The sequence below is a fragment of the Dipodomys merriami genome, unplaced genomic scaffold, assembly GCF_024711535.1.
Source record: "Dipodomys merriami isolate MVZ:Mamm:240054 unplaced genomic scaffold, mDipMer1.0.p SCAF_33, whole genome shotgun sequence".
Classification (NCBI taxonomy): Eukaryota; Metazoa; Chordata; class Mammalia; order Rodentia; family Heteromyidae; genus Dipodomys; species Dipodomys merriami.
Window position 1 is genome coordinate 2,558,033 of NW_027204826.1, and position 23,936 is coordinate 2,581,968.

The 23,936-nt window shown below is 44.8% G+C and overlaps 1 protein-coding gene across 9 annotated transcripts in view; it reads left to right on the forward strand.

The window, feature by feature from the left end:
* Positions 1 to 23,936, forward strand: part of Hmg20a (high mobility group 20A) — a 73,688-nt gene that overhangs the window by 33,728 nt on the left and 16,024 nt on the right. For 8 of the 9 annotated variants that reach the window (XM_070042837.1, XM_070042840.1, XM_070042836.1 and 5 more), the window contains 5 exons: positions 5,678 to 5,770; positions 13,006 to 13,153; positions 14,975 to 15,187; positions 19,205 to 19,337; positions 20,382 to 20,413. In XM_070042837.1, the coding sequence (XP_069898938.1) occupies positions 5,682 to 5,770; positions 13,006 to 13,153; positions 14,975 to 15,187; positions 19,205 to 19,337; positions 20,382 to 20,413 (615 nt within the window). In that variant the 5' untranslated portion in view covers positions 5,678 to 5,681. Of the gene's footprint in view, positions 1 to 4,730; positions 4,815 to 5,677; positions 5,771 to 13,005; positions 13,154 to 14,974; positions 15,188 to 19,204; positions 19,338 to 20,381; positions 20,414 to 23,936 lie in introns of those variants that run through there. The other variant, XM_070042838.1, reaches the window with a different exon arrangement.

The window sequence follows — 23,936 nt, forward strand, 5'->3', positions numbered from 1 at the left end:
TGTATATTGGTTTAGACTCCTTTGGTACATGTCAGGGTTATTAAGGAAGATCTAGTTTAGATTTTTAGGGTCCTCTATACTAATGTCCATAGTGGTTGCGCTAGTTTACATGCCCACCAGCAGCATGTGAGATCTTTTATTTTCAGTACTTGTGTTTCAGCTTGGGGCTTCAAGCTTGCCAGGCAGGTGCTCTGCTGCGTGAGCCATGTTTCCAGCCAAGTACTGTAATTTCCTGCCCACTTCGACAAGCCCTGGGTCACACATACCTCTTTATACCCATCCCTTTTTGTTTCTTGTTTCATTTCATTTTTTTTTTGGTTGTTTGAGACCAAAAAAAAAAAAAAAAAAAAGTCGCTATATAGCTTTGAACTCAGTGATCCTCCCACGTGCTGGAATTACAGGCATGCACAGCCACACCTGTCTCTGCCTATCTCCTGAAGCATCACTTAAGAGCCTCCTCCACTAATTGACTCCCTCTACTTCAGTCCTTCCTCCCCTTCCCCCCCCAAAATGTAAGTGCTTACTCTCAGATTACCTCTTCTCATCGTTTTTCCTCTCATCTCCCATGTAAAATCCTACAGTAAAGGAGTTCTTAACTGGATTTCACTTAACTGAGCCCGCGTTAACTGCCTACCGGGATTAGCCAGTGTTCTCCATCCTGCTGTAAAACATATTGATTAATGCCCACAGCCTCCCAAATGTTCCAGCTAAGTGTTCCAGCTGGTAGGCGCCACCGTCGCAAGCCTTGTACTTCAGTTCTGTGCCTCCTCGGAGCAGCCTGCTCATAACAGTTTTACATGTTACATTATACAATTATGATTATTTTTAAACCATAATCTAATACAGTATTTTCTTTAATGGATAAACATTTCCAAGAGCAGTTTTAGGGAGAGTACAGTTCTTTTTTTTTCTTTTTTTTTTTTTTATTGTGAAAATACTGTACAGAGGGGTTACAATTACATGGGCAAGATAATGAGTACATTTCTTATCAAGCATTGTAGCCTCCTCCTTTGTTTACCCTTCCCATCCAGAGTACAGTTCTATATACTCTGATTCCCACCCTGCCAGCATCCTGTGCCAGAATTTATTGCTCTCATTTGTTACAATCCACAAACCACTGTGATGTGTTATCACCATAATTGATAGTGGCTTCATTCTGTGAGTTTTGACAAAAGTAAAATGTGTCCTCTGCAAAAAAAAAATCCATTAGACACCGGGCACTGTGGCTCACACCTGTCATCCTAGCTCCTCAGGGGGCTGAGATGTAAGGATCGTGGTTCAAAGCCAGCCCAGACTGAAAAGTCCCCATGAGACTCTTATCTCCAGTTGACCACTCAAAAACTGGAAGTGGTGCTGTGGCTCAAGTGGTAGAGTCCTCAGGGACAGCATCTCAGGCCCTGAGTTCAAGCCCCACACCTAACCAAACTTTAAAAAAAAAAAAAAAAAGTTAGTTAAAGAATATTTGAAATAGCCACAGATTTTTTTTTTTTTTTTTTTTTTTTTTTTTTGTCGGTCGTGGGGCTTGAACTCTGGGCCTGGACGCTGTCCTTCAGCTCTTCAGCTCAAGGTGAGCACTCTACCACTTGAGCTACAGCGCCACTTCCGGTTTTCTGGTGGTTTATTGGAGATAGGAGTCTCACGGTCTCTCCTGCCCGGGCTGGCTTTGAACCAGGATCCTCAGATCTCAGCCTCCTGAGTAGCTAGGATTACAGGCATGAGCCACCAGCGCCCGGCTAATAGCCACAGATTTTAAGTGGACAGAAAAAGAAAAAAAATCAAGGGTCAGGAAATAAAAGTTTCTATGGCTAAAAGATTTGTGTTGCTGCTGCTACTGTTGACACAGTACTAGGATTTGAACTCGGGGCCTGGTGGTTGCTCAGCTGGCACTACCACACCTGAGCCATAACTCCCACCCTGGGTTTATGTGCTAGTTACTTCTCAGACTTTTCTGCCCTGGCTCGCCTTAAATCATGATCCTCCAGATCTCAGCCTTCTGAATAGCGAGGATTACAGGTATGAACCACCAGTGCTTCAGTGTAATGATTTTTGAACTTGAGGTTTATGTAGCTAGGTGACCTGGTGGTCAAGGGAACCAGGGGTTTTGTACACAGGGTTGCACTAAGAAGAATGAGGGCAGAATGCCACCACCTACCAACCGAGATTTATGATGGGGTAAGGGAATGGTAGGGAAGGAATTGGAGCATTTCCTTGAGATGATCTGAGGATGCCAAATTGACATGGAAAGTAAGGATGAGCACTTTGAGAGGAGCCAACACGAAACAAGTGTGGTCTCACAGGTGACCATCCCATCGTTAGCAAAGGCTGCAAGAACAATCTTAGTAGAGGAACATTTTTTAAACGGAAGCTAATTTCCTGTTTTCTAGCCCTAAATGACCAAACCCACATTCTGATTATGACTTGCTCCTGATATTATTACAGAGAGAATGTGTCCCTTGGACAATAAATATCCTTAATATAATTCTCATTACAATTCTATGTGTTATTAAGATATCTTAAATTGGTTCTTTATATTACACATCAGGTTGTTTGTTTGATTCTTTTTTTTTTTTCTTTTCAGCAAGAAATAGAACGTAGCAGGGAATTTTGGAATCTCCAAAGCTAAGGTCCAGGCTCTGGTTCAAAGTGTAATCTCCACAGTAATGTGTGTGTGTGTGTGTCCGTGTGTCTGTGTGTCCGTGTCCTGGGGCTTGAATTCAGGGCCTAGACACTGTCTCTGAGCTTTTTGCTCAAAGCTAACACTCTACCATTTGAGCCACAGTTCCACTTCTGGCTTTTTTGTTTTTTTTGTGTGTGTGTTTTTTTTTTGTTTTTTTGGCGGTCCTGGGGCCTGAACTCTGGGCCTAGGTGCTGTCCCTCAGCTCTTCAGCTCAAGGCTAGCACTCTACCACTTGAGCCACAGTGCCACTTCTGGCTTTTTCTGCTTATTTGGTGCTGAGGAATCAAACTCGGGGCCTCATGCTTGCGAAGCAAGCACTCTACCACTGAGCCACCTTCCCAGCCCTACGTCTGGCTTTTTTGATAGCTAATTTGAGATTGTCCCATTATCTTTCCTGCCCAAGGACTTTGAACTGTGACCTTCAGATCTCAGCCTCATGACTAGCTAGGATTTCAGGAGTGAGCCACCAGCACCCAGCTAGTAATACGGTTTTTGAAGTCTTAGGCTGCTGGACTTGGGTGAGTCCCCTCTGCAGAGAAATGTCTGAGTGGGAGGCTGGTTTTGCAGGTGACCCGCCCCCAGAGACATGCCACACACTACTCTCCCTTCCAGAGTAACATGCATTGCATTTCTTGAATGCATGGGATTTCAGAGTTGAGTGTGACCTCTGCAGCAAGACTTGATCAGGCACAGATGCCGGGCTGGAAGGGCCTTAGACACTGGATGTTTAGTAGTCATGACAGAGTTTGGATCACCCCCTTGCAAGCCGGATGAAAGCAGTCTGGCAGGATCCGAGCCACATTCTTAGGAATTGTTTTATTTTCCAACTTACTGCATAGCTTAGAGGCCTCTGGCTTTCACTGGGATTTTTCTTCATTTCCTTCTTTTGTTGGTCTTGGCCCTTTCACCTTCCACCCACTTTCTTAGTCATTTCTTAGGAGCCTGAGTACTCTTCCGAACCCTGGGAGCCATATGGGTTGAGTAAAACAAACTTAAGGGCGCAGAAGGGGTGAGGGGTGGGGGAGGAAGAAATGTGTGTTCTCCCAACTTCCTCTGTTTACATGGTCTGTTTATATGTTGTTAAGGCTGTGTTATCCAGCTGCCTTCCCACATTTCAGAAACGACTAAAGATATCTGAGGGTCGCTCTGAGAGGTCCCTGTTGACAGCGTGAATGAAATGACACCTCATTCATCCCCCACCAGATAGTACATCTCCCTTTGAGGTGTTAGGAGCCATGCCAAGAACGCCACAATCTGCATCTTAAGCTTCTTGAGAGGCCAAGCAACTTCCAGGGAGTCCAGAAACTAGTCCAAGGGTCCTCGGTCAGTTTAGGGTAGGTGCCTGTGAATTTAAAATGTTTGCTCCTTGATCAGGCTGTCTGGTGTCTCATTAAAACTTGCTTTTGGTAAAGTGAATATTAGCACTAAAGTTGGGTAATGTTAACAGCCCTGAAAGGCAGCGTCTTGTATCATGTCAGTTAAAATTCAGGTACAGTTGAGTCTGGCTCATTCTAGAAAACATGGAGAATGGCATTCTGTAGTATTGGCTAGCTCCCATTCCATTTGTCAACACTGAACATGGTCCTGTGTACAAGGAATGCATGCGGGACTCTGGAGCTGAGTGGGAAGTTGCTCTCTGCCTTCCCGGCTCTACTCGATGCGGGGGAGCTGCACAGAGATGCCCGCCCTCGCCCAGCTGTGGAAGGTTCTTGATCTGCTGCGTTTGAAACTTAGAAGTGAACACGAGAACAAGAAATAAGACATCAGGATTCATGTTTGAGAAATGAATCACGCCACTGAGCAGAGAAAATGCAGCGTGGGCGTCTCCTGCGATTCTTCCTGCTTCCTCCCCCTGAGCGGGGTGAGCCGTGGCTCGCTGTGGCGCTTCTGTGGCCTCTGCTTCTCTTCCCCACCTCCCTGGGGCTTCTTGGCTGCACCGGAGAAGACTGAGAAGGATCCGTGCTGGGACTGCCTTCAGTTCCCAGATGCCCTTGATGGAGGCTCTTTGTCTTGAGTGATTTGCAGTTCCACTTAAGTGGCTGGCGTTTAGGGTCACTGTGGAGTGTTTTGGTGACTGTCGCTTTCCTGATGAATGGGAGGCTGCTGCTTTTAGCTCTATGGGGTGAAGCCCTTGGTGGTAAGGCTTGAAAAGGGAAGAAAACAAATTCTTGTAGTGATATGCTAAACGAAATTAACTCTCTCTCTTGTCCTTTTATCCTTCCGGTATGATAAGCTTGGGTGGTGGTGATTTATTTGTTTTCTCCAATGAAGCTGAGCTGTTTTCCTGTAGCCAGGTGCATGCTATTTCTGCTGCTGCTGCTGACCATATATTTCTGACCTGGAAGTGTGGTTTCTTTGACTCAGAACCACATCAGTGTGCCTTCCACCCTCCTCTTCCTGTGTGTTATTTCCTCCTGGAGGGCTCAGTTTGTCATCATTTAATGTAAGCCTGACTCCTGTGGGATGGGGAATGGGTAATGAATGCTGTAATGACAATACTCTCCTTTATAGAATATGCTCAGAGCCCTGGCTGGCCCTGGCCTTTGTTTTTTTCTGTTCATGAATTACTTTTCCTTTAATCCCTCTTAGCAACTCTCTAGGTTCAGATGGGCAAATTGCAACTTGAGGATGTTAAATACCTTGCTGGAAGGCAGTGGGGCAGGGTGGCAATGCCTCTGGGGCTTCCCCGCTTAACTAACAGTTTCTACAGGAAATGAACAAGGCTTTTGATGATGAATTAAGAGGAATTTCCCAAACCATGTCCCATTTGTTAAAATCCAACATGTTCTTAGTGTGGTCACTGGCTAAGACCTGAGTTCAAAGCCCATTTACCATGGAGCTTAAATGGATGTGTCCCAAGTCAGGAAAATAAATATTTAGGTCAGTTTCTGTACTGCTGCTGATGCGATAAGTTAAGGAAGGCTGGCTTTGAAAGTAGTGGAACGTGGACTGGAAGTAATTAAGCCATTAATTATTTTTTTTTAATGCTCTTCCTTTCAGGGAGATGGAAGGCTTGATGTCTAGCTCCGCTCTGCCACCCTTATTTGCAGATGAAGATGGCTCCAAGGAAAGTCACGATCTGGCTACGACTGGGTAAGCAGCTGCTCCGGGACATTGGACTTCTACACAGGAGTCAAAACAAAGCTTCTTTCTGCATTTGGGGCTCCCACCTGTAATCCCAGCTACTCGGGAGGCTGAGAGCGAGGTTTGAAGCCAGCCCAGGCAGGACACTCTGTGAGACTCTCCAGTGAACCAGCTAAAAGACAGAAATGGAGCTGTGTGGCTCAAGTGGTAGAGTGCCAGCCTTGACTTCAAGCCCCCTACTGGCACCAAAAACAAAAACACAAAAAATGAGTAGAAGGCACATTTATCGTGTTTTTCAGAGTTGTAATCTGCTCTCTGCTCTCTGTAGCGCTCTGAGCCTGCAGCTATACGGGCCTAGCACTAAGCAACAGCTTGCCACAGTGATCGCTCTAAAACACAAATGAATTTGCTCATCAACTCGCAGAGCTGTTTGAAATCATGTTTTTTTCGAAGGGCAGGGTTTTTAATATGGTTCTTAATTCAAGATGATGGGGAACGTTAGCTGGCCCCCATTTCCTCTGCTTGCCCCACCCCCACCCCATCTCCTTTTGTCGGAATAGGTAAGGAGGAAGAGACTAGCACTAGCTCATGTCTTACCTTGAAAATCTCGGTTCTGCTTGAATTCTTTATCTTTTCCAGGTATTAAGAAGTTACTCACCAAAGAGGAAATATAATCACAAATACATTAAGGAGCTAGCTAATCCTGAAGATGAATTATTTTAATATTCTTTGGAGCACTTTAAAAAATAGCTTCTACTCTGTAATTCTGTTTCCTTCCCTCACGTTCATTTCTTACCTCATTAATATCTGCCATTTGACCTCACTGCTCATAAAATTGTTCCAAAGGCTGCCTAGTTCCTAAATCTGGTTCATTAAATCAAAATTTTCCAAGTATCTCTGTGCTGATGTTCTAGGCATTCCATCTAAAGCAATGATCAAAACAGACAACAACAGTCTTACTCCTTTTAAAGAGCCCCAATTCCATTGGTGGAGTCAGATACTGTAAACAGAATACCCAAGTCAAACGCATGCTGCTACCTTGGTAATGACTGTATTAACAAAGAAGAGTTTGAAGATGAACCAGGAGTGTTGGGGTGCACTTCTAGAGCTGCCCAGAAAGCATTAAATGAGACAGTGACTAGACTAATGACCTCCCCATGGAAGCCGTGTAGCTGGCGTGCTGTTGTCTGGGGAAGTGTTCCTACGCAGAGGAAGCTGTGGCTGTGGTAGGACGCCCCCACCTCGTGGAACAGCCAGGACTGCATCGTGACCAGCAGAAGGGCAGCAGAGGGCCCACGTGGGTGCCTCCTTAGGTGCTCGTGGATTGCCTCGACGTATCATTGAAATGCAGGCTGCGATTTAGGAAGTCTGAATCAGGGCCAGCCAGCGATCCTGCATTTCTAACAAGCTCCCAAATAATGCCAGAGCTGTCGACATAAAGCCCCGGCTTTAATTCACTGGGAGTTTATATCAGTCAGGGCTTGGAGTCCTGGCTCTAAGCACTGTAACTTTTATTCTGAGTTAAGTTGGCAAAACATTTTTTTTTACTTTTAAGATTGGTCCATGAGTTTTTATTAGTGCCAGTCATTTGTGCCTGGGGGTTAATTTAACATGCCCATCTTGATCAGAGCCACCCCTCTATCCTTCCTCCTCCCCTTCTCCCTCCCAGATCAGTCCCAGCAAGCTTCGCTGCTTCATCGTCACCGGTGTACGTGAAGTATTCTGACCATCTTCTCTTTTCTCCCGCCTCCCTTCCCCCTAGCATCAGATATATTTCAGTCTCTTAATAGTTGTTTCATGAAAGTTGCATGTTAAGTGTTCAAAAGGATTTTACTATGGTAGCTCAAACAAAGCTTTTGCCATGCTTAAGTGTTTGTATTTTAGGTCCACTAACCATTATAGACAAACTATGACCTTTGTCCCTCTGACCCTGGCTTCCTTTGCTTACTATAATGGTTTCCAGATCCTTCCATTTCCCTACTGCAAATGACATACTTTTCTTCTTTTTGGCTGAATAATACTTCACTGTGAATATGTTACTACAATTTATCAATCCATTCATCAGTTGTAGGGCATCTGGGCTGTTGCCATAACATTGCCGTCATGAATAGCTACAATGGATATGGGTGTGCTGGTATCTCTAGGATGTCCTGACTAACATTCCTTCAGATCAATATACTGCGGTGGTATAGGACTCGTCTGGATATCATGTTTCCAATAAAGGAAAGACAGCATGGTCTGGAGCAAGGAGACCAGTCAGGAAGTTCGTAAAGTAGTTCAGATGAGCGGTGATCACCCTATAAACATCTTTCCTGACATCAGTGAGAATAGCTTTGGTGGGAGAGTAAGGACACACACCTCCAATGTAGAATTCCAGATATTTTGTGATTTGCCTGGAAGACCAGATGAGTAGTGTGAGAAGTGAGGAGACAAAAAGAGCAAAGGCTTCTGCCCACAGCTTCTGCCCACGCAGTGGGAGAGTCGAGTCAGCTGGGAAGGGAGAAACTGTGAACAGCTAGGGGAAGGAAGGGGAGGGACTTGGCTTGAGAATTTTTTTAAATTATTCTTTTTTTTTTTTTTTTTGTCGGTCGTGGGGCTTGAACTCTGGGCCTGAGCGCTGTCCCTCAGCTCTTCAGCTCAAGGCGAGCGCTCTACCATGTGAGCCACAGTGCCTCTTCTGCTTTTCTGGTGGTTAATTGGAGATAAGAGTCTCACAGACTTTGAACCTCAATTCTCAGATCTCAGCCTCCTGAGTAGCTAGGATTACAGGTGTGAGCCACTGGCACCTGCCTCGGTTTGGGAAATTTAAAATTTAGGTACTTAGTAAAATCTAAGTAGGGATGTGAAACACACAGCTTGATAATACAAGGTTCTGGAGTGGGGTAGTTTAGGAACAAGAAACATGGGATCACTAGCACATGGCTAATGTGTAAAGCTATAAGAAACACCTGAGCCAATGGCTCATGCCTGTAATCCTAGCTATTCAGGAGGTTGAGATCTGAGGATCACAGTTCAAAGCCCAGCCTGGGCAAGAAAGTCTGTGAGATCTGCGGTTAACCACCAGAAAACTGGAAATGGCTCTGTGGCTCAAGTGGTAGAGCACTTGCCTTGAGCTGAAGAGCTCAGAGACAGCACCCAGCCCTAGAGTTCAAACCTCACAACCAACCAAAAAAAAAAAAAACAAAAAACACCTGAGCTCTAGGAAATTCTAGCATTTAGAAATCCGGCAGAAGAGGAGTCAGTCAAGACAAAAGGAAGTAGCTGAAGAGGAAACAGAAAGACCAGAGCATGTGGGGGCCTGGAACTTTAGTAGAAATTAGTCTGTCAGAGAGGAAGAGAGCAAACCAGGTGATCAGGCTAGATTGGATGAGGTAGCGGCTGAGAGATGACATTGGATCTAGCATGAAGGTCGTCCATGGCCTACACAGAGTTCCAAGTTTGCATTTCCTTTGGAATTGGTTTAAGAGATAATGAGAGGAGACTGATTGAAATCAGTCAGCCTAAACAGTTCTTTCTTGAAACTGGAGAGTAAAAGGGGGGAAAATGAGGAATTTAACTGAAAGTGGGATGGAGGCCAAGTTTTGTTCCATTTGGCTTTAAAATAAGAATAATAACATCACCCCGTGCTGCTGAAAGCAGTCCTGGAGGTCAAAGTGGTGACGTGATTGGGGGAGGGGGAAATGACAAAAATGCCCAGTAAGACAGAGTCGATGGAAGAGTTGGTGGCTTGAACTAGGATGTGGTAACAAAGCCACCAGATGCCCATGCCCACACCCTCCCTACCGGCTTCTGTCAGGACTCAGAGGACTGATACTGTTTCCCAGTCCTAGTTCTCTTATTTGACTGGAAGAAGAATGTACAAAAGTTGGCAACTTAAAAATGAATGGCAACAGTGGTATAGATGCTAGTCGCTTATGCCTGTAATCCCAGCTACTCAACTTAGAAGGCTGAGATGTAAGGATTATAGTTCAAAGCCAGCCTGAGCAGGAAAATTTGTGAGACTCTCCAAACACCAAAAAAGCTGGAAGTGGAACCTTGGCTTAAGTTGTAGAGCCTTTTGCACAAAAGCATGGGGACACCATTCAGGTTCTGAGTTCAAAGCCCCCAAAACAAACGAAAATGGATGGTACAGCACAACAGAGTGAAAACAATAGAGGAAAAAAAAGAGTTTCCAAGACGTCCAATGTGGCTGATTCCTTTTGGAAGTCGTTGTCCCCCAGATCGTATGGGAGCTCTGGGATGCTTCATTTCTAAGCCAGTGGTTGGCATCGGTTCACCGCTTCTTGTACATACTTTTTTTTTAAAGGTCCAAGACTGGCACTCAAACTTGGTACCTGACACTTTCACTCATTAGCTGGTGTTCTACCAACTGAGCCATGTCTCCAGACCCTCTTTTTTTGGTTGGTTGTGGGGCTTGAACTCTGAGCCTGGGCGCTGTCCCTCAGCTCTTCAGCTCAAGGCTAGCACTTTACCACTTGAGCCACAGCACCACTTCCTGTCTTCTGGAGGTTAATTGGAGATAAGAATCTCTTTGACTTTCCTGCCTGGGCTGGCTTTGAAACACGATCCTCAAATCTCAGCCTCCGGAGTAGCTAGGATTACAGGTGTGAGCCACCAGCACCTGGCCACCCCCCTTTATTTTTTTAAGAGCTCTGAAAATTTAGAAACTGCCTGCTTAAAATCATTTCGGGTGTTTCCTAGAAAGGGCCAGAAAAATAGAATTTCTTTTTTTTTTTTTTTTATCAGTCTTGGGGCTTGAACTCTGGGCCTGGGCGCTGTCCCTCAGCTCTTCAGCTCAAGGCAAGCGCTCTACCACTTGAGCTACAGCGCCACTTCCGGTTTTCTGGTGGTTTATTGGAGTCTCACGGTCTCTTCTGCCCGGGCTGGCTTTGAACCGCGATCTTCAGATCTCAGCCTCATTAGTAGCTAGGATTACAGGCGTGAGCCACCAGCGCCCAGCGAGAAAAATAGAATTTCTTGCCATTTTAGTACAGTCTGCATCTTCTTTTGTTCCTTTTTTTTTTTTTTTCCTGGCCACTGTAATCTGGGATTTTTTTCCATCATTCCATTCTAGCCATACTCCCTACAGTTGCCAATGGCCTCTGGTCTTCAACTTCCCTGGCCTCTTTTTGGCCCATTGTATATGACATGATTGGCAGTAACCTGGTTGGTGCCACCTTCTTAACCCTGCCCTGTCCCCTGCGACTTAACCCCTCTTCAGTCTCCTATCCTGGATTTTCTAACACTTGTTCCTAAAGTAATACCTACCCTCTCAGCCATTTTCTGTCCTGACTTTCTTATCTGCCTTTCTTTCTGGAGGCACTGATGTCTCTCAGGTCTCATCTGTCTCTCATCTATCTCTCTCTCCCCCTCTGCCTTTCAGAGTGTTTCCAGATGTCTCTAGGGCGTCTCCACTTAATTATCGACAGGCATTTCTAACAGATAATCTTCTCATCCACCACCACCACAACCACCACCACCCCACGCGCACACACTGTTTTATCTGTGGCTAATATTCAGTATATAATCACCACTTTGAAGCCTCAGAATTTGTGTGTGTGTGTGTGTGCGCGCGCGCACACAGGTCCTGGGGCTTGAACATAGGGCCTGGGCACTGTCCCTGAGCTTCTTTTGCTCAAAGCAAGCACCCTTAATTGAGCCACAGCTCCACTAACAACTCTTTGTTGGTTAATTGGAGATAATGTCCTGCTTGGGCTGGCTTAAAACCATGATCCTCAGATCTCAACCCACTGAGTAGCTAGGAAGACAGGCATGAGCCTCTGGTGCCTGGCTTTGGAATTAGTTTTTTGAGTCCTACTTTCACCTCACTGTCTGTATTCAATTAGCCACTAAGTTTCTCTCCATTCCAGCCAAATGTATCACAGCTTTCTCCCCTCTGCTCTCCATCCTGCCTGTGTTTATCTCTTAGCCTGTTGCTAGCCTCAGATCTGTCTCCTTTCTGGCTGTAAGACCCTGTTTTCCCTGCCTGGAAGATCTCCTTGGTGAAGTCTCCCTCAGCATCCTCTCCTTCCACCATGCTTCCATGGCACCTCTGACAAATCTCTACATTTCCTTCTGCCATTGCTTATAAACCTATGGAGGGTGCAACCTGGATCCACCTGATTTGTGAGCATTCATTCCAGGGCTGAGGTGGGAGTACAGGGCAGAGCCCCCCTCCCTAGGATCCATGAGGCTCTGGGTTTGATCCCAAGCACCTCAAAGAAAGAATCAGACTGGAACTTATTGAACTTGATGTTTTTCTTAGCCGATCCTGGTTACTGCTTGACACTGTATTGAAGAACTAGCCTGTGTTATGAATGTAAGGGTCCCCCACCCCAGCTTGAACTCAGAGCAGGAGCCTCCACCCCACCTCAGGATTTAACTCAGAGCCTCCTGCTCTCACTCAGCTTTTTCAGTGGTGGCTGACATTCTACTGCTTGAGCCATGCCCCTACTTACTAGGTTTTGCTGGTGAATTGGAGATAAGAGCCTCGCAGATTTGTCTGCCTAGACTAGCTTTGAACCCAGAGCTATGATCCTCAGACCGCAGCCTCCTGAGTAACTAGGATTATAGGCTTGAGACATTAGCACCTGGCTGAAAACGATTTCTTACACCCTTTAAGAACTCTTTGGCAATAGGGGCAAGCCTCCTCTAGAGCTCTCATTGCTGTTCATCTTACTGTCCATTGATACTGTTTGCCCTTCGTGTTGGAGACAATGTGAAAGGTAGCAGCATATAAAAAGCCAGGCTCTAGCCAAGCTCAGTGGCTGAGGCCTGTCATCCTGGCTACTCAGGAGACCGAGACCTGAGGACCATGGTTTGAAGCCAACCCAGGCAGAAGAGCCCATGAGACTCTTACTTCTGGGGGAGCTGTGGCTCAAGTGGTAAAGTACTAGCTAGCCTTAAGCAGAAAAGCTCAGGGACAGCACCCAGGCCATGAGTTCAAGCCCCAAGACTGGCGCTCTCACATGCACAAGCACACACACACAAACACAAACGTCAGACTCGGTTGCATCCCCATAGTTAAACAGGAAGTCTGCATGGAGAAGTCTGGAACTATTTTTGCAAACACTATTAACTACATGAAAACACGCTACATTTACACAGACTGCTGTGGTGGAATGAATTCATTCAAGCTCTGGCACGTGCTTTGGCTGGCAGAGGAATTTATCTTGTATCTGGTAAATGATAGAGGTTTCCTGTGCTGTTCTCACTGAACTTTTGCCCATCTGCCCACTGCTCAGGCTAGCGCACCCCGAAGTGCCCTATGGCAGTGGAGCCACGTCGTCCGGCAACAATCCAGAATTTGTAGAGGATCTCTCCCAGAGCCAGCTGCTTCCGAGTGAGTCTTCAAACGCTGCAGAAGGCAGCGAGCAGAGACAAGAAGATGAGGTAAGTGGAGGTCCCCTCCAGCACTGCTCCAAAGCTTCTAGAAAAGCCACTGCAGAGGAGGTATTCAGTATTGGACATCTTAGCCACATAGGGTTCTGTAAAAATAGTTCTTGTTTTGCCTAGGATCTTTGCTTGTTTGTCTGTTTTGAACTCAGGACCTAGGCTCTATCCTTGAATTCTTTTTGTTCAAGGCTGGCATTCTATCACTTGAGCCACAGTTCCATTTCTGGCCTTTTTTGGTAGTTTATTGGAGTTAAGAGTCTCACAAACTTGGGCTGGGAAGGTGGCTCAGTGGTAGAGCGCTTGCCTTGCATGCCTGAGGCCCTGGGTTCGACTCCTCAGCACCACATAAACAAAAAGAAAAAAGCCAGAAGTGGCGCTGTGGCTCAAGTGGTAGAGTGCTAGCCTTGAGCTGAAGAGCTGAGGGACAGCGCCCAGGCCCAGAGTTCAGGCCCCACGACCGGACACCCAAAAAAAAAAAAAAAAGAGTCTCACAAACTTTCCTGCCTGGGCTGGCTTTGAACCACAATCCTCAGAACTCAGCCTCCCGAGCAGCTGGGATTACAGGCATGAGTCACCAGCATCTGGTTACCTTAGTAACTTTAATGTACTATAGGTACCTTAAAACTAATAACAAATACAGCCCTTCCTAAGTGGGAAGTCATCAAGCCACTTCATGTACATATACAGAGGACTGTAGTCCTAGAATTAATTCTTCCATGTTTTAATCCCTTTTTGTTTATCTTCTCTGAAATAATTTGTAGATCCATAGAACATTATTAACTATTAGGCTTTCATTAAATTATAAAGCAAAAAATATTATTACCTTAGGGCTCCTTGAAAGGCCAAGAAAAAAGGACATGGTAGAAACATCAGTAATATGGCGATCCTTTTTTAGCTCTCTAGCACTTTTAAAGTTGATTTAATCTTTGATTTAACTAATAATTCAATATATAAAGATCTCTGGCTTTATGAAATATACATCTTAGGGAACCAAATCATCCAGCCAAAGAATTTAGTCTTCATATTGGATACATTATCCTCACTGAAATTTTTCCGAGACCTAAATAATAATTTAAAACCTGGTGTGCTTTTTGCCATGGGAAATAAACTGGTCTTTGAGTAGAATCAGCGAGAAACACCGTCATGAATTATTTTTAATCCCTGTGCTACAGCCTGTCTCTTCTTTTGCCCAGTGCCTGTGACATCTTATTCTCATCTACTGTGCCAACGCCTGCCTCTCTGGCACAGTGCTGTGTATAAAGTATTTCTCTGTCAGGATCCACAGCCCCTTAAGTGTGAAGGCCAAATTTTCATGATCTAGGTACCCCTTGTCCTCTTCCAGTATTAGCACCAGAATAGCCCTTTATTACCAGGGTTCTAATGTCTAGTGTGATGCCCCATAGAGTCTGCAGGTGAGCCCCACTGGAATGCTTGTCACTCACCTGGACAGATCTGGACTCTGAACACTGAGGGCCTTACAGGCCAGCTCTTACCCTGCCTTTTTTTTTTGGTCAGTTGTGGGGCTTGAACTCAAGGCCTGGGCACTGTCCCAAAGCTAACGCTCTACCACTTGAGGCACGGTGCCACTTCCAGTTCTTGAGTGATTAATTGGAGATAAGAGTCTTGTGAAGACTTTTTTGTGTAGACCAGCTTTGAACCATGATCCTCAGATCTCAGCCTCCTGAGTAGCTAGGATTACAGGTGTGAGCCATGGCACCCGCCTCTTCTGCTTTGCTGGTGCTGTTTATTGCTGTTGTTGGGTCATTGGGGGGAAGGGAGTTGTGTGACTTTTTTTTTCCCCTTGGCTTTGTTTTCTAGCAAAGAAGTAAACGTGGAGGTTGGTCCAAAGGGAGAAAGAGGAAGAAACCTCTTCGAGACAGCAATGCACCCAAGTCCCCACTTACGGGCTACGTTCGTTTCATGAATGAGCGTCGAGAGCAGCTTCGTGCGAAAAGACCCGAGGTCCCATTTCCAGAAATCACCAGGATGTTGGGCAATGAGTGGAGCAAACTGCCTCCTGAAGAGAAGCAGGTATTGTTCCCACTCAGGGTCCTGTGCTCACTCTTAGTTATGTCTCAAAAATAATTTCTTACCAGGCACCAGTGGTTCACCTATAGTCCTAGTTACTCAGGAGGCTGGGATCCAAGGATCAAGGTTCAAAACCAGTCTGGGCAAGAAAGTCCTTGAGACCTTTTTTTTTTTTTTTTGGTTGGTCGTGGGGCTTGAACTCTGGGCTTGGGCACTGCCCTTGCACCCATTCTTCAGCTCAAGGCGAGCACTCTACCACTTGAGCCACAGCACCACTTCTGGTTTTCTAGTGGTTTATTGGAGATAAGAGTCTCACGGACTTTCGTGCCCAGGCTGGCTTTGAACTGCGATCCTCAGATCTCAGCCTCCTGAGTATCTAGGATTACAGGTGTGAGCCACTGGCGTCTGGCTCTGGAGACTCTTTATCTCAAATGAACTACCAAAAAGCCAGAAATGGAGCTCAAGTGTTAAGAATGCCAGCCTTGAGCACAAAAGCTCAGGGATAGTGCCCAAGCCCTGAGTTCAAACCCCAGGACAGACACAAAAAAATAATTTATTTTGGAAAGGCAGAGAGGATGGACAGTGGATGCTTCAGTTTTGTCATGGTGGCCAGGAGACCAGAGGGGGCCTTCCAGGACTTGGCTCTAGCTCAGTGAGATGTAAACTATGGTGGGTGTTGCTGTGAGTAGGAGGGACTTACAGACCCCCTCAGTCAAAGCAAATCCATTTTAATGTGTACACTCAGAGTTCACAGAAAATTACTTTGAAAAGTGGGTCAATATTAAGAAATTAAAGAAATCTATCAAGGTAATTTATTCCACTGTGTTAAATGAAAAGTCATGAATAAAAATGAAGGGGGAAAATCATTTGATAAAATTCTCTAATTCACATGTGAAAAGATTTTACTGCTTTCCTAAAATGTTTAATGTCAGAGTTCTGGCACATTGAACCTACTGCAAAAAGCAAAGCAGAACTACTACAAAGCAGAAGCCATTGCTATTGCCAAACTGAAATGAACGCATTAGTTAGAGAGATTGGAGGAGATTAGGGACGCGAGATGTAGTGCCAGGAAAGCAGGGGAATGATAACTGCTGTGGGATTGGTTTGGGGTTGTTTTTGTTTTTTTTTTTAAGCCCCTTTCCCAGCATCTGGGAGATGTATATTTCTTTTATGTCTTTGACTGCCTGACACTCGAAAATAGATTCCAGAGAGACTGAAGCAAGATTGGGGGTAGGGGGAGCAATACTCTCTTGGGAATTGAGTTCAGAGATTTTTCAAGGAGATGAGGTTGAGTTGCCATTGGTAGCTGTGAGTTGGTACTTAGCCGGCTCACAGAAAGTAGTTCATATCATTGTTTTGTTTTCTTGTTTTAGGTGGAGGTGGTGGTGTTTTGTAAAGATGATAGGAAAGCTTAGTAGGAAAGAAAGAATGGCAGAGAAAGAGAGCACATGGCATAGTCGTCATTGAGCCACTCTTAGACTTACAAAAACTGATTAGACCCCAACACAATAATCGCAGGACACTTCAACACCCACTGTTACCAAAGGGCAGGTCGGCCAAACAAAAGACCAGCAAAGAAACCTCTGAATCAAATGACACTATAATCCAAATGGATTTAACAGACATCTATAGAGTATTTCACCCAGTAACCACACAATTCACATTCTTTTCAGCAGCCCATAGAACCTTCTCCAAAATAGATCCTACCTTAGGGTATACAACAAACCAGAGCAAACATTAAAAAAAAAAAAAAAAAAAGATGTAACTCGACTCATTCTATCTGATCACAGTCACCATTGTTTGGGATTCACAAAACTATTGTTTTCTTTCTTACTTTTCTTCATTTCAGAGATCATGCTTGCCCAGAGAGTCTCAAGGACTTTGCTGCCCTGGCTGGCTTTGAAGCACAGTCCTCAGAGCTCAGCCTCCTGAGTAGCTAGGATTACAGGCATGAGTTACTGGTACCCTGTCCCATTTTTCTTTTTTTTGGCAGCTTCAAATATGGCTGACATTGTGTCTCATTTCTCTGTATTTGAATGTGCACTCATACTTGCATATGCACACAGATAACCTTGATATCTTCCCATCTCTTACACACACAGGATGATTTTTAAGCTATTTGATTACAAGTTACTGTGAAAAAACTCTTTTCTATCAAAGCATGCTCCATTAAAGTTCCTGTTTGGCTTGGCTCTTGTTAAGGAAAAGAGAACTGCTTTGGGATAAGGAAGGATTTTTGAAATGTAAGGTTTCGTTTTAAACTGATTTTTTTGTTTGTTTGTTCAAAATGGAATTAAGACACACCTCAGAAGACAAACCTGATTATTCAAGAAATAGCTGAGGGTGCAGGTATATTTTGAGATTACTTGTGTACTGTTAATCTAATTTCAAAGTCACCTTATGTAAATACACCTTTATAAACTAGCCCTTCACCGGCAGACTGTGAATCTGATCTCAGCCAATTGGAGCGGAAGGGCCTGGCCTGCTGTGTTAGGGATAAACTATCTGAGAAGCCTGCCTGCTGTGTGCTTGCTGGCTAGATTTTTGGCTGAGGGCCCTCTCTTGTACAGAAGTAAATTTTGCCTTGCTGAGACAATTCTTTATTTCCATGTCTATCCTTGTGACTCCAGTGGTTCTTGAAGAATGAATTTATAACATTACATACATCTGGGCCGCTTATAGTGTGTCTCTCTTGAGTGGAGATATTCTCCTATTAACTTTAGTATAGTTAATCTAGTTCATAATTTCACATTAACACAGTGTTGTAATCTATCACCCACATAGCGAGAAAACATTCCTTTATAAGAGCCTGCCCTACAGCACAGATTCAAGTCTAAAGTCAGCCTTTATCTTAGTCAAATCTCTTTCATTTTGGGGGGGCTGAGGTACTTCTGTAGCATTGCTCTGTCTTTTATTACTTTGATTGTTAAGAGTACAGTCTCACCCCACTCTGGCCCCCTGCTTTTTGTTGTTGCTTGTGTTGTTATTTTTCACAGAACACGCCTCATTTGGTATTTGTGGTTAGGGTGGATTATGCATTCGTTGTCAGAATACTGTGTAGGTGGTATCTTTCTCTGAGTATTGGTATCCTTTTATTCCTCATTAGTAACGTTAATGTTATTTACCTGCTAAATTTTTTTAATTCTCCCTTATAATTAATAAGTAGTCTGTGGGCTGCTAATGTGGCTCAGTGGTAGAGTGCTTGCCTAGCATGCATGAAACCCTGGGTTCGGTTCCTCAGTACCACCTACACAGAAAAAGCCAGAAGTGGTGCTGTGGCTCAAGTGGTAGAGCACTAGTCGTGAGCAAAAGAAGCTCAGGGACCCAGGCCCTGAGTTCAAGCCCCAGAACCAAAAAGCAATCTCTGTATTTTTTTTATACCTAATTTGATGAATGAAATGGAAAAAGCACAAAATAAAATCATTCTGGCAGATCAGTGGACCTGGTTTAAATAATTTACGGCACAAGCAGAGCATGTAGACACAGGCTCTCTCGAGCCGTCCATTTGGAAGCCTGCGTATGAGGTCATCTTTTTATGCTCTTTGTGTCTCCCCAGCATTAGCACTCCAACTCTCCTGACTCCTAAAAGGCCCACTGATGTATGACATCATCCCCGCAAAATGCAGTGTGGATCAAAAACAAAGTACTATTCCTTTCCTCCTCCTGGGAAGGCTCAATGTGCCAACGCGTTGTGCACATCTCCCGGGGACCAGTGGCCATGTGCAGGTCTGCGGACACACTTAGAGGAACAAGTATAAATCATTTTTGTGAATTTTTTATGAGCATGATCTCAATAGAGCTGGTCTCTACTGAACTCAGAAAGGCAATCAATAATCTAGAAAGTGAGAATCACTCATTCTATAATTGAGAGATCTTATTCTAGCCATCTGATGGTTGATTTTTTTTTTTCTGGTTCTCTCCTAAAGCATTTTTCCTCATGTTCTAATTCAAATAGGCAACAGATATCTTACCTAAGTAAGATCTTAGCATCTTGAAAATAATCCCCTGTTTGTGTCCTAGCGCTACCTTGACGAAGCAGACAGAGACAAGGAGCGGTACATGAAGGAGCTGGAACAGTACCAGAAGACTGAAGCCTACAAGGTCTTCAGTAGAAAAACCCAGGACCGTCAGAAAGGCAAATCTCACAGGCAAGGTATCAGAGCCCAAAGCCACCACAGTGTGGTCTGCATGGCGGGGCGCCGCAAAGCCAGCTGTTGAAGTGACAAGTAGAAAGCGTGCCACCATGGCATACTTAATTACAAGCATCATCTTGAGTCTTAGTAAAGACATTGCTCCCATTTTAGAATTTCTGATTCATTTTCCACTTCCAGGATCAAAAACCTGGCTTGATGGGGACTGGGAAGGTGGCTCAGTGGTAGAGTGCTTGCAGCGCATGCATGAGACCCTGGGTTCGATTCCTCAGCACCACATAAGCAGAAAAGCTTGAACTGAAGAGCTGAGGGACAGTACCCAGGCCCAGAGTTCAGGCCCCACCACCGACAAAAATAAATAATAAATAACCAGACTTGACGCCAAGACTGCTCCCCTCCTCCCTAATTCTTGCTGAAGCATTTCTCCGCCTCTAACATGAGCTAAAGTATGACTGCCTTGCTCTCCTGCCGAGCCTTCCATTGGCCATCCACCCCCACCAAGTGATCTCCATTCAGTCATTCGTGTGGCCAGAAACCTTCCATGAAATGTCAGGCTCTCCCCTAGGCACCCTGGATGCAACGGTGAGCAAGACAGACAAAAATCCCCAGATGTGTGGGTGTTTTATTGCATTAAAATGGTTCATTACACCGGCACAAGTGTTCCTTCAAGTTCCCCTTCCACGGCAGACACTGCCCAAGGAGCACCACCCACGCCAGTCTTCGATTCCTTAGCCGTGGCATCTTTTCCACATTGGGCAGCTAGCCTGCTAGATCCTAAGGTTGTGTGAACGGCCTTTGGTGTGTGTTTCCTGCCTGCCCTCCCACCCCGTTTCTGGGGTCCAGTCCTCCAGGGACTCATTGTGTACTCCTCGGGGGAGGGGGGGTACACAAACCACCCATTAATGAAGCTGTGACTGAAAAAAAATACTGCACATAGTGAGGTCTACATGCACAGCAGGTTTAGTTTGGCACCATTATACACTTGTGTTTTGATATTACTTTCTTTTTTCTTACTTAATGTTTTCTTTATTCTTTCCGCCTTTTAGATGCAGCCCGACAGGCCACTCATGATCATGAGGTAAATAATTAGCTTCTGTCTACATCTCTCGTGTATTTATAATGACATCGCTGACTGGAAATATTCTTTTTTTTTCTTTTTTCGGTGCCTGTCCTGGAACTTAAAATCAGGGCCTGGGCACTGTTCCTGAGCTTTCAGGCTCAAGGCTGGTGTTCTACCACTTGAGCTGCAGCTTTACTTCCAGCTTATTTTTTGGTGTTTAATTGGAGATAAGAGTCTTGCAGACTTTCCCACCCAGTCTGGTTTTAACCATGCTTTTCGGATCTCAGCCTCCTGAGTAGCTAGGATTACATGCGTGAGCCACTGGTGCCAAGCATGCTCTTGCATCTTTTTAATGAATGATATTGTTTCTTCTGTCCCACAGTTCAGTGCAGTGGGGTTTTGCTTTTTGCTGTGGCTGGCCTGGACTGAGGTTCTCCTGTTCTCCTGTGTTCCTCCAATTGCTGGAGATGACAGCTGTGCCGTTCAGGCAGCCAGCGTGCTTCCCAGCGGCAGTGCCACCCAGCATGCACCTCTATACTGGCCATCTGTTGAAATGGAGGTCTCAAATTTTTATACCCAGGCTGGCCTCGAACATTGATTTTTCTGATCTGAGTACCTGGCATTGGGTTCACCTGTGGTGGACACATAGGTCACGAGGCTCGCTTTGAACTGCAGTGCATAACCCCAGTGTGTGTCAAACACTGGTAGTATTCAGAGGTAATGTGGAAAGGAGAGCCTGCCAAACGAAGGCTACAACCTGACCATATTTTATCCCCAAATACTATAGTCTCACTTTCAGGAAGGTGTTATTTAGGGAATGCAGAGAGAGAGAGAGAGAGAGAGAGAGAGAGAGAGAGAAGAGAGAGAGGAGAGAGGAGAGAGAGAGGGGAGAGAGTGGGTGGAGGGGAGGGAGGGAGGAGGGGAGGGAGGGAGGGAGGGGAGGGGGAGGAGGGGAGGGAGAGGAGGGGAGGGGGAGAGGAGAGAGGAGGGGAGAGAGGAGAGAGGAGAGAGAGAGGGGGCTGTGCTTAATATATGACTATAAGGGAAATAAAAAAACAGGGGTTATTCCATGCTTTAAAATGGCAGTGCTCACCAGGTACATTGACACTCAGGAACCCGGTGTTGTTTAATTGAATGCCACCTTCTCATTCCAAGTAGCTGGAAAACCTCTGTTTCCTACTGTGTTCCAGGCCCCCTCCCTGCTCTGCCTAAGTCTGGGTCCAGTTGTTTTTTTTCCAGGAATCTTTCCCTTCCTTATACATACATGCAGGCCTTTACTCCCCCGCCCCCATCCTCTCATTTCTGCCTCTCAGTTTTCTAGACCTCTTTCTAACCCCATTTCAATTTCACCTCCTCCTTCAAGTTTTTCTGTTCTTCAGTTTCTTTGGCTTTTGTAACTTTAACCTGCAGCCTTTATGCACTTGAATCTGTTATGCGCTTAGCTGATTTGGCCTGGTGCTGAGCTTGCTCAGATACTTTAGTTGTTCACATTCTTGGATGATGTGTGATGTCTTTGAAGCACACTGGATCTAGTTTCTCTCTTTGTATCCAACCCCATATGCCCTTGCATTGTGCTCTTGCATGGAGGAGATAAAACAGAGCTGCTTTTTATAGAAGAACCCAAAGATGACTTGAAATAACAATGGATTTGGGGGGGAGGGACAAGTTATGTATTCTCTTATGAGTAATTGAATAAAAAACTAAGCTGAGGAAATTGTTTCTTTCAAATTAGTAACATTTATCTTAAGGTTATAGTTCTCAGCTAATTTGATGACTTTTTTAAGACATAGAGAAAAGATTGAGATTCATATACCCAATAGATTAAATGTCTTACTATCCATGGATTATAAAGTGGGAGGTATAGTAAATATTAGCACTTTGTTCTCTATGTAAATTGTATTTAAGTTAGTTATATGTGATCTTTACTCTAAGATGCCAATGTTTATGAATATATATTGCTTGAGAAACTTCGTATGTATACTTTGCATTTTAAATGAAAGCTGGGTAAGGTTGGAGGCTTTCCAAAATACTGAACAAGGGGCTAGAAATGCATGCCTGAGGCCCTGGGTTTGATTCCTCAGCACCACATAAGCAGAAAGAAAAAAGCCGGAAGTGGCGCTGTGGCTGAAGTGATAGAGCGCTAGCCTTGAGCTGAAGAGCTGAGGGACAGCGCCCAGGCCCAGAGTTCAGGCCCCACAACTGGACCCAAAAAAAAAAAAACTGAACAATTGTGTACGTTATTGTTGTTGTTGTTGTTGTTGTTTATGCTGGTCCTGGGGCTTGAACTTAGGGTCTGAGCACTTTCCCTGAGCTTCATTTGCTCAAGTTTGGGCACTGTCCCTGAGCTTCTTTTCTCAAGGCTAGCATTTTACTTCAAGCCATGGTTCTACTTTCAGCTTTTTAGTAGCTTTTCTTTGAGATAAGAGTTTTACAGACTTTACTGTCTGGGCTGGCTTTGAACCACAATCCTAAGCTCAGCCTCTTACGTAGCTAGGATGACAGGCATGAGCCACCTGCACCCACCTGTCTAACTTAGTTTTTATTTCATCTTCTCTGGGTGTCATCACCAATATCATGCAGTGACTCTTCTTTTTTCCCTACTTGATTGCCTCTTTACTGTCAGTGATCACAAGGCTGAATTAGGAGAGGAATCTGAGTCGATACAGCATTTTCTCCTCAGTCACTGACTCTTTCCCTCACTATGGATTTTCCTGGCCAAACAATATGTGATATTTTTGTCTTTAATAATGTCGATAGTTACAGTCAGAAAAGATACAGTAACTCTAATCAGGTCTAGAAGTTGTTATTTGCTGCTGCCATTCATTAGAAGGAAGCATTTTATCGCAATATATTAGTATGATAGAAATTAGGATTGAAATTTCTCTAATTTTTTCCGATCTATGGAAAGTAATGAGTCTCTGGGATTTTCCTGTTCCCAGGATTGTGGAACCAAACCCAATTTGAGCATGTAAGAAGCCGCACAGCAGCCACAGTTTGTTTTTTTTGTTTGTTTGTTTTTTTGTTGTTTGTTTGTTTTTGGTCTTGGGGCTTGAACTCTGGGCCTGGGCGCTGTCCCTCAGCTCTTCAGCTCAAGGCAAGCATTCTACCACTTGAGCTACAGCACCACTTCCAGTTTTCTAGTGGTTTATTGGAGATAAGAGTTTCACGGCCTTTCCTGCCCGGGCTGGCTTTGAACCAGGATCCTCAGATCTCAGCCCTCTGAGTAGCTAGGATGACAGGCGTGAGCCATCAGCGCCCGGCCAGCCGCAGTTCTGAGTGTGCAAAGAACATTCTCTCTTGGCTGCCATACCCAAGCAGGCCAAGAGTTCAGAGCCAGGCTCTTGATCTTGCTAATGTCCCTCACTTTTGAATAATATATTTCCACAGCTAGGTATTTTCAGAGCAATTGCAGTATAAGAGAACTGAATTGGTGTGAAAAATTTTTGTTTTGGTTTGGTTTTTTTTCTTTTTTCTTTTTTTTTTTTTTTACCAGTCCTGGGTCTTGAACTCAGGGCCTGGGCACTGTCCCTGAGCTTCTTTT